This window comes from Cornus florida, unplaced genomic scaffold (genome assembly GCF_030987335.1).
Source record: "Cornus florida cultivar Cherokee Brave unplaced genomic scaffold, ASM3098733v1 CherokeeBrave_3.0.0_Hap2_Chr08, whole genome shotgun sequence".
Lineage (NCBI taxonomy): Eukaryota > Viridiplantae > Streptophyta > Magnoliopsida > Cornales > Cornaceae > Cornus > Cornus florida.
Window position 1 is genome coordinate 11,387,354 of NW_026775578.1, and position 11,065 is coordinate 11,398,418.

General features: G+C 34.5%; 1 protein-coding gene across 1 annotated transcript; it reads right to left on the reverse strand.

Annotated features, from left to right (window-relative positions):
* Positions 1–406: 406 nt before the first annotated feature.
* Positions 407–9,524, reverse strand: LOC132269350 (protein DAMAGED DNA-BINDING 2). Its single transcript, XM_059770512.1, has 11 exons — positions 9,173–9,524; positions 8,956–9,046; positions 7,745–7,872; positions 5,295–5,417; positions 5,087–5,175; positions 4,864–4,984; positions 4,044–4,135; positions 3,003–3,132; positions 2,587–2,835; positions 2,279–2,475; positions 407–998 (listed from the first exon to the last, which is right to left on the reverse strand). Exons 1-11 carry the CDS (start codon positions 9,401–9,403, stop codon positions 779–781), a joined length of 1,671 nt encoding a protein of 556 aa, XP_059626495.1. The 5' UTR covers positions 9,404–9,524; the 3' UTR covers positions 407–778.
* Between the last annotated feature and the right edge of the window lie 1,541 nt (positions 9,525–11,065).

The window sequence follows — 11,065 nt, forward strand, 5'->3', positions numbered from 1 at the left end:
AACAATTTACAATACTTATACAAATAACTCTTTGGGAATTAATTGAACTACAATCACAGCTTTAGCTATTAAATGGAACAACACAATATTGGCAATTCAACACCGGCACGTGAGAGTTATTAGGGCACTCCATATCTAACATTTTGTTCACATACAAAGTTAACATCTGCCATTCCATTGAATCAAAAAATGGAGAAATTTTTACATAATCCGGATAATCACATGTCAAGCAAGCAAATGTGTCAGCCTTGCTCGGTTTTTCGTTTGCAGCCGTTTGTGACTAGTCCCACTGGTCCCAGATCATATAATAATTTCTCCAATAAATTATCACTAGGAAGATTAGGTAAAATTATATTTTTATATATATAGGCCTACAGCACTGCCATCATATCGGGTTTACATAAAATGACCTCTAAAAAGAGTAGCTGATGTAACCACTTCCAAACTTATCAATTACATTCTTAACAAAATACAAGTCTTCAGAAAGCATATACAACCCAAAAAGCTATGCTACATGCCCTACAAGGGGGAAAAGAAGACATCCAAAATCAGATAAGAAAAGGTCAAAAGAAAGAGAACAGCGGTGAAATGTTACAAAGCGGCACGTCCTGTGCAATACTGTATCATCAAAGAAAACTCAGTTTGCAGCCAAAAGGGCAAAAAAAGAGGCTAGCTACCTATACAAGGTTGGCAGATGAAAAAATCTAATACCAGCCTCAAAAATTAGCTAGGACTACATGTAATACCAGTATGTTTTGTGAGATTTCCATTCATATGCTTAATGTTTGCCCTTAAGATTACATCGAGTTGATTTTGGTCCGGGCTTCTTAGACTTAGAGTTCTTACCCTTCATGCTGAATATATCATCACCAGAATCATCACTTTCACCCTCAAACTTCTTGTTAGATTTCTTCTCCGACCTCCCACAAAGTACAATCTTCTTTTCATCTGGTTGCACAATCTCAGACATCTCCTTAGGCCTCCAAATGAAAAGAGATCTGAAAGAGTAACAAGATTAGACGAAAACCGCATTTGCACATCAACAATGAGAAGTAACAATTATCAAATACAGGATCAGAAGCAACTTAAAAAAAATCTTTGTAATATTATCCATCCTTCTCTGCACACCTAATAACAATTCTATTTAAAAGAAATAATATCAATGACCTAAATACTCCAAAACCTTAAAGATGAACTAAAACACAACTGGCCAAAATTCTTAGAAATAATATAGGTGCAAATAAAAATCCTGAAGCCATAACATCAATAAAACTACGGTTTTCATGGAATCATCGGCGAACAAAATTATCCAGGTTTTATTTTAGAGAATTTTATTTGTTTCTGAAAACTACTAAGTTTTTTTTCATTGGCAAAAAACAGTCACACACCAACTTTTTGCCCGTATGGGGACTTGAACCCTTGATCTTCTACTTTGAAAGGCGAGGAAGCACCACTAGGCTACAAGGCCCTTGGTAAAACTATTAAATTTTCGACAATGAGGTTGATCATTTGGAAAGAAAAACATTAAGAAATACATCTTCCAGACTATAAATGATGTAATTAGCTTCAACGTAGTGGTCTAGGTTGGTGTGTAACATCTTAGAAGTTAAATGCATGTGCAAATACTTATTTGGAGATTTTGTGTCCATTCATGCTTAGATATTAGCAGCTAAAATATATATATATATCTACCATCTTGTTCACTTCTATTATTTTTGGCCATTTAAATTTATTTTTATAGTTTCAACACGGAATCTGAACCAAAACATACCAATATTAAAGTTCCAAATAAATCCACTCTCAATTCAGGTAAATCAAGCTTCATAACCATCCACTATTTATCAATTTTCAGTGACTTTTGCACCCTCCTGACAAGAACTTCGAAAAAAATCATAGAAAATTATTTGCGAAAAAATATCATTGGAAATTTTCTGTTATCTTATTGAGATCGTGTCAGTTTTGACCAAAAGAATTTGTCTGACAACTAGGATACCTAATACCTATTCACATATTAATACACTTCACAAAGAATGAAGAGGAATTTCTTAATTCAACAAAATAATGTCAGATTGCTCTACATAGGTAAATGAGGAATGACTGATGAAGGCATGCAACAAAAAACGAGGCAGGAACCGGCCAGAAACTGTAGAGGTCAAAGAAAAATTACTTCATTTTAAACTTGCTAAATTGGCAATAGAAAGATTGGAAACACAACCATCAACCTTCAAACAAAAATCTACCACTTAAAGAAAAAATCAATGATGCATATTGTACAAACCTTGAACTGCCAGATGCCAAAACATCATCTCGTGGATGTAGCTTATTCACGGGACTGATGGTCTTAATGTTTGGATCAATGATCTCAGCAACTAGTTGACCGGTGCTTATGTCTATGAAATCAATGGGGTGCAAGGCAGCTCCATTATAATTTTCACTTATGTAGCGCCCAATAACAACAAGGGACTCTGATGGGTCCTGCATAAAAAATAAAAATAAAATAAAAACTTCAAATTCTGAATTTTCTTTGAAGGCATTTATTGCAGAAAAATATTTTTCATGCTACAAATTGGCATAGCATAAGATCACCTTCGGATCCCATTCTGCTCGAAAAGGAGTCAAATGTCGATTGAAATCATGACTATGTACAATTTCTCGACTTGGGGAATCCAAATTGCCAAATACAGAATCCCATACACGAAGTCTGTTGTCCTGCGATGTAGTAAGTATTTTGCATCCACTTTGTGGAGAAAAATACGCAGAATTAACAACACGTCTATGTGCAAGATTACAAAGAGAAGATCCAGCTTCTAACCGACGCATGTCCCATATACGAGCCTGGGGTAAAAAAAGCATTTCCTTTTGAGGGCCATAACAAAAACAAACAGAACAAGACATGATGTTGTGCTACTCAGGAGACAAAAATGTCTTCTCACGATATTTTGATTCTCTACAAGCCCGTAATAAATAATAATAATAAAAAACATCAAATCAAGGAAGCTTACAAAATGATCATTTCCACAACTCAAAAGAAGTTCTGGCTGAACAGGATTGCAGTGCAGCCCAACAACTTTGCTTCCTTTCTTATGAATCAAAATAGGCTCCCCTGTTTTGCTGTTAGAGCGGCTATCCACCCTACATGTGAAATAACAGAACAACAACCCAAGGTTATGTATATGTTCTGTTCAATAAAAGCACAAGACAAAAATATTTGGAACAAATGAGCTTAAAATCTATGCAGCAATGCAACACCTCCCAGTCTCAGATACCCTAAGCCAAGATGCAATTACAGCATGGTCTTTTATTTCAAGATCTCAGTCTTGTTTAATTCCATTTTTCACAAGTTCGATTTTCTTCATCAACACAACCTTTTATGGTGATAATCATCGTCGTCATCATCCTTGCCTTTATCCCATATATATGGTGATAATGAACTCTGGAGTTTTAGAACAGAAACTACTGCAATAATACACATAAATAAATCTAAAAAAACACTTTAAAAACATCATCGTTTTAATTTAATATGAAGTCATACCTAAGGCAGCGCACTTTCAGATATGTCCCTTTGGATCTTTACAAAGTTACAATTGTCTCATCATCACACATGCTAAGGGAAGTCCAAATAGAGAAACAAAATCGTCTTCATTTAAATATCCAACTGATCATCAGTCTATGAAATTTTGGGCCAAGAAATCATACATATAAAATCAAGCACTGAGAGATTACAACTCATTCCAAATGCTGCCCACTGGTTGCATCATTCTAATGACATTCATTCCCATTGGAAAGAAAAAAATTGATACCTTTTAAGTATAGCATAAGAATCATCCGATTACTTCCAAAAGAAAACATCTGACTCATTGGGACACCAGAAAATGATTTCTTAAAGGTAGTGAGAAAAAATAGCAACAATTCATTCAGCAAAATGTGAACCGCCATCAAAGGTTTTTATAATTAATTATAATACTCGTGAATTGGATTTCATCTCTATTGCTTTTATATCTTTCTGATGCTAAAAATAATTGTTAAGTAGAAGTGATGCGTACAAGTAAAGAAATCCAAAGTTATCTGCAACAAGCACAAGACCTTTCTCTGAGTTCACATCCAACCCATAAAGCATCCTCCAACTGCTTGGGCCCTACAAGAAGACAATCTATAACTCACACTTGATAACAGATAATGAAATCAGATCAACTATATCTGTTAAACCTTTGAGTGACTGATTATGCAACTAATAGAAGTGAACATTGAATGATATCAAATATTTAAATATGTCGAGCTGGAACAATTGCTTGATGCAACTGCAAAAATTTAATAACTCAGGCAGCAAACTGTGACAACACTGTTCTCAGTACAACCAACCCGTGGAGATAATGCTGGGGCTAGATTTGCACTCATTCCACCCCTTTGAAAAGCTTTGATTTATACAGACCAACAATAGCAATGATCTTCATTTAAATATATTCAAGAATACAGGAATTCAATAAGAACAATATGCTTTGCTGATATAAATATTAATTCAGTTTATAAATTATTAGAGGATTCAAATACTTGATGAATATAATTAAGTGCCAGGATGGGTGCACAAGCAATGTGTCCAAAAACTGAACAAAAGATCATTATAACATCAGATAAAAGAATACATGTTTCAATATGAGGAAGCTGTCCAAATAAGAAAGGAAAAGAACCAAAAGATAAAAAGGTGTAGAAGTTTGAGGACAATCGGCAACATTAACAAGAACATCCTACTGATTTTAAATAGCTTGAATAATCGGCTTACAACAGTCATATACAGCACTAAATTTTTAGATTCAGAAAACTGATCATGAGTCAGACTGGTCAAGAAAAACATGACTGATGAAATACCTGCCACCCATTAGGATTAAGGTTCATCAACGATAATGAGATTCCAGTCTCCAAGTCAGTGCAACTGATGGTTCCATCTGATGATGCAGCATATACCATTACATCATTTGTAGGCTTGAACCTAAAGATAGGAATATTTTGGATAAAATCAGCCCTCTGATAAATAGAGATGCATTCCAGAACATAAATACAAATAAGAGAGCTAGAAAAAGAGATAACTCACTTCATGTTGTTAAGTATGCAACCATGTATATTTCCGTAAACCGTCTTTTCATACACTTTACCATAATCCCAAACTCCAAGTTGTCCTTTCTTTTACAATGAACCAGAAAAGGAGAAGACAAGTCAATCATCATTAAAAAAAAAAAAACGCAACCTCAATCAACATATAGTTCAACCAAACACTGGTGTATAAAAAAGTTAACACTAACCTTATCTCCAGATAGAAGAATGTTATTGTTTGTTGGATGGAACTCCAAGCATGTAACTCTTCTACTATGGTACCTTAAAACTGCACAATTCACTTGATCTGGGATCTCAAATGTCGGTTTGATCTATTACGGATAAAAAAATAAATTATTATTATTATTATTATTATTTTTTTTTTAAAGATCACATAAATCTACAAAAGAAAAATAATGATTGTGCAGAATTCTGAAGACCAAAATGTTCCAAAAACAAAACAAAACACAGAAGAAAACAATTCAGCTTCAATATTCACAGCTAGTTGTACACTTAGTCACCGACTAAATAATGTATACAACCTGAATGCTAGAAATGCTAATTTAAGGCTAGGCAATGAACCCACTGTTCAAAAAGTTCTTAAGTGATAAAAACCATTAAGCAAATTATAAAAAATAAAAATAAAAATATATATATAATTTGCTTAATGGTTTTTATCACTTAAGAACTTTTTGAACAGTGGGTTCATTGGCTAGCCTTAAAAGAAACTAAAAGGAAATAAATTTCAGGAAAGGAAAATTTAGCATCTAAATTTAACACTTTCTGAACCTTGAACATCAAAGTAAAGAAATTTTTAACAATAATAACCCAGGAACATAACTTGAACACCAAAATCAACTTTCAAAGGAATAACAGAGCTCCAACTTAGAGACCTAAGGAGTTATCCACATATATACAACCATGTAGCTCATACGGACAATGATCAATGCAATGCAGATAACAAAGTTGATTTTCTCTTGATTTCAGTTCTCATCATAACTAATTTCAAGAGAAATCTATAATTTGAATTTACTTTAACTAACAGAATATGTGTTAACTCCAACATAAACCATGCTTGAACATAAAAATAAATGGCCATATGGAAATGGGCTAACCAAAGATATAACAGCTAAATAATAATTTCCCTGGTAACTAGAGTTGGTAAATTTACTAAAATAGCAGGGTATAATGGAAAGAAGAAGATTCTCCCTTGCACAGGGGAGGGTGAAGATCATCCTCATTATAATATATATCCTGTATCATTTCCAGTTCTAATTTTCCTGTATCATACAATGTACTGAGTATCATAAGATTTTGGGATATTTAGAAGTCGGACAAAAACAAAAAAGAAAAGGTATACTTGCACAAACACATATACCTTGGAAGAACAGACCATTAGGAAAGGAATAAACAATGACATTATATAAACTTTGACTGAAAGAGGTAAGCACTCATATACATCTAGTGTAGAAAGAAAAATAAAAGTTGAAGAGAGAAATTAAAACATGAAGAACACAGTATATAACGTGGTTCAGCTACTAGGGCTTACATCCACGACACAAAGAGCCCAAAGGGCTACATCTCTTTCATTACATTCTCTCTTAATTTTGTTTACAATAACCACCTTTATTTATAGGTAAATTGGGAAAGACTTGTAATAAATAATTAAACAGAAAACCAAATATAAATATGGCAACAACTTGTTGCCCGAGTATAGCAACATTAACATTCTGTCACTTAAATCACTCTTATAATTATTCTCCAACACCTCCCCTCAAGTTGGTACACGGAGATTTAACTCAAGCGTCCAACTTGAAATTAAATATGAACTTGTCGAGAGTTTGAGACGAGTTGATCCGGAGATCCGAGACAAGTTGATCCGAAGATCCGAGATGAGGCAAGTTGATCCGGAGATCCGAAATGAGTTCACCCGGAGATCCAAAACGAGTTGATCCGAAGATCCGAGATGAGTAGAGTATAGAGGAAGGTATGATAAACGTACTCTGATACCATGTAGAAAGAAAAATAAAAGTTAAAGAGAGAAATTAAAACATGAAGAACACAGAATATAATGTGGTTCCGCCATTAGGGCTTACATCCACAACATAAGGAGCTCAGAAAGCTACATCTCTTTCGTTACATTCTCTCTTAATTTTGTTTACAATAACCACCTTTATTTATAGATGAATTGGGGAAGACTTGTAATAAAGGAATTACACAGAAAGTCAAATATAAATATGGTAACAACTTGTTACCCAAGTATAGCAACATTAACATTCTGTCAAGGAGTGATTTAAGGGCTTAAATCACTCCTATAATTATTCTCCAACATCATTAAAATAAAGGATTAAAAAATTGCATTTCATTGCATTAGAAAATTCCAAGATCCCCAAAATAATTTCGTAAGGTTCAACCCATATTTCTAACTTCAATAATTCAATTATTCAAATATATCAAAATTTTAAATCTTCAAGCTCCAACAAATCCCCTACCAATATACCAAAAAGATATACAATAAAATAAAAAATAAAAAAGAACCATTCACAAAATCTGTCAAGCAAAAGTCTTCTACCTTCATGCTTCAGAAACAATGTACATTTAACAGCAATTGAATCCGAGAATAAAGGATTATAATCAGAGTTATTGTCCATAGACTTACTGTAGGGATGTTGGGTTTAAGCTGGCGCTCAAAGACATAATTCAAAGAGTTACGAGTCTTTCTACGGAGTGCAGGAATGACCCCATGCTCAGTAGCCACTCGATGCGGACAAGTAATCGTAGTGTGGCCTTCCATCCCAAAGACACAATCAAATGGATAATTAGATAATAAAATGACCAACGCTAATGACCTATACAGAACTGAAATCATCAAATATGCAGATCAAAAGATAAGAAAAGAAGAAATAACCAACACAATTCATTCAACATTTCTAGTGTACAGACTGTAAATAATAAAAATAAAAAAATAAAAGCAAAGCATTGCATAAATGGTCATGGATGGAGCTAAAGAGCTGAAATGTTCTTACTAGGGGGCAGAAGGCAGGAGATATGGACTGTGAGTGATAAATTAAAATAACTGTTTTCGGTTTTAAATGGTACAAATCTAATATACTCCGTAGAAAACAAACTATTTAAGTGCACAGAATTTGACATAATAAAAAACAATGAAGAATAATCTTTTAACTCTTATGTTCTTGCTCAAGTTATAAAGTAAAATAAAATAAATAAATAAATCAGATGTTAAGCTGTTGAACAAGTGAATAATCACAGAGACTTTTGAATCAAAATATATATATATATATATGTACATACATACATACATAAATACATATATATATATATACATACATATATACATACATATATATATATTCTAACAAGATACTTTTATTATATTCTGATAGCTTTGTGCAACTATTTGAATTTTGAAGTATAAAACAACACATAGAACGAGTAATGAAAAAGGAATGGGAGTATGCTGAGAGAGAGAAACTGTTACAAAGGTTAAAAATAGATATTTCATTATCATTACTAGGTGCATATTTCAGACAAACTATTGCTCATGCCACCTTCTATATATCTATTAAATCGGAAAAATTAAGCTGATTATGGATGTCAAATGAAAATCAAATTGTCCAACATGTTCGCCGCGGCATGTTAATCCAAGATTGCAATGCAGTATAAAGAAAACCAGTCATTGAAACACTCAAAACTTCAAATTTTCAAATAACAAGCGAGTTAAACAAATAACATGCATCTTGCAAACACTATTTCAAAACAAAGAAAACCTAATATTCAACTAGGATATTACACGGCCAATACAAGGAACAGAATACTGAATTCAACTGGCACTGAAGTGCAAATTCGTACCAGGCATCTTGCAAAGAAAACAGGGTTTCATTGGGCAATCAATGTAAGTAGCCCCTTTGAATCCCGCTTCATGACCAGTTTTCTTGCAAACCTAAAAACAAACATCGCATATTTCAATATAATACTGCAATATTGATATATATATATATATACACACACATATATAAAGAGTTTGAAACCCTGAAAAATAAGGGAGGGGGTAAAGAGAGATGCTCACTTTGCAGACTTTCTTGAGACTGATGGTGATCGGCGCTTTCTCTCTCTTCTTCGCCGGCGTAACCTCTGTGGCTTTCTCTTCATTCTCACGCTGTTCAACTTCTTCATCCTCTTCTGATTCTTCTATGCCATTGTTTTCTTCTTCTTCTTCGTCGGACGAACTTTCTTCAGAGTCGGTCTCTCTCTCGATGACGAATTTAGGGAAAGCCGATCTTCTGGTTTGCGGGGGCATTTTGGGGAATTAAGAATTGCAGAAATGCGGCTATTAGGAATGAAGCAAATCAATAAACAGAGACGAGGGTGAGAAGAGGAAGAGAGGTGTTAGAATTGAATTGGGGGCGGAAGATAGGGAAAGGCAACCGACTCTTCACGACAGCAAAATTTTAAATTACAAAATTGTCCTTCAGTAGTGACCTAGTTGTGCGCTTTAGTGAGTGATGGACTATGGGGTTATTTCCGACATTGTGGTGTGTGAAAATGGCGGGAGATGGCGTGGCTTGTTATCCACCGTACGGCTTCTGTGCCGCTCGGGTCCCTCACGTGCGTTACGCAGTTGTTCAAAGCATTTCGAGAGCAGTTTGGAAGAAAAGTTTGTTCGTTGACTTTCTCATTTATAATTTGGAAAATGATACAACGAACCTATGTCAGGAGCGGAAGTGAGTTGGAGTGCCAAAGGTGAAAATTTAAGTTACAAGTAATTACAACAACCTTGGGAACGAACAAGTTAATGGACGCTCACCACACCAACCGTCCTCCGAAACCGAGTGTTCCTGCCATCTCAAACTTTAAATTTGATGTGTTTCGATAACTCATGTTAGCCTTTTCGAATAAACTTTTAAACCCTAACACTAATGTTTCGATTGATTGAAAGATTAAAAGAAATGATGGAAGAGATACGGAGAGGGATGGATGAGAAATCCCCAAGTAAGGAAAAATGTCTTCCCGATTTTTGTTTGGTTGAATAAAATGGATAATATAAATGATGGATTGTGTCATACTTTTTTTTGTTTGATTGAAAGGAAGGCAAATAGAGTTTTTTATTTTATTATAAAATAATAAAAGATAGATATTCATTTGAATTTTTTTTAGAAGGTTGAAATTGGAAATTGTATATTAATTTGTAGATAGTTATTCATTTTCTTTCTCCTCCCTTCCCCGCAAAATTGGACAAATAGAAAAACATGAAAAAAGGAGAGATCATCCCTCCTTACTTCCTCTCTCTCTTTCATTCCCTCTAACCAAACACGAAAAGCTTTATCCATTCCTCCTCAAACTCAATCCCTCCCTCCAACCAAACATAGCATAACACTACTATGAGATCTAACAACACAGGAGCATCGCCCACCTCTCTCTATCCAAACATAGCATAACGCTACCCGACTTAGCCGGAATCCAGCCCGATTTTTTTGGGCTTGGACAGTTTTTTTTATATTTTCAGTCTGGGCCTAGGTTTAATGTTTAGAGCCCGAATTCATTTCCGGCTGGGCTCGAGTTGGTGTGCTAGAAGTCCGAAGCCCAACCCGAGTTCGTAGGCCCGGTCAACCCGCCCAATGAATTAAATGAAACAAATAATATTAATATCCACCGTTAAATACTTAGGGTATCTAACACATTAAAGCAATCTCCATTATTAATTTATTGTCAAACCTAGCATGGCACGCACCACTTTAGAGATCTAACATATCTTTAAACTTCACAGCCGCACATAAGAGACCTCAGTTGCCTCATCCTCCACACAACTGCACAAAAGACCTCTCCTTTTCTGCTCCATCTCTTTGCTCCATCTCTTTTCAACCATATTGAATATCTTGAGGAAATCTATAATATCTTCCTTGATTTTGAGCCACAGTTTACTACCCAGAAATACAAACCTAGACTAACTCAAAAAACAGAA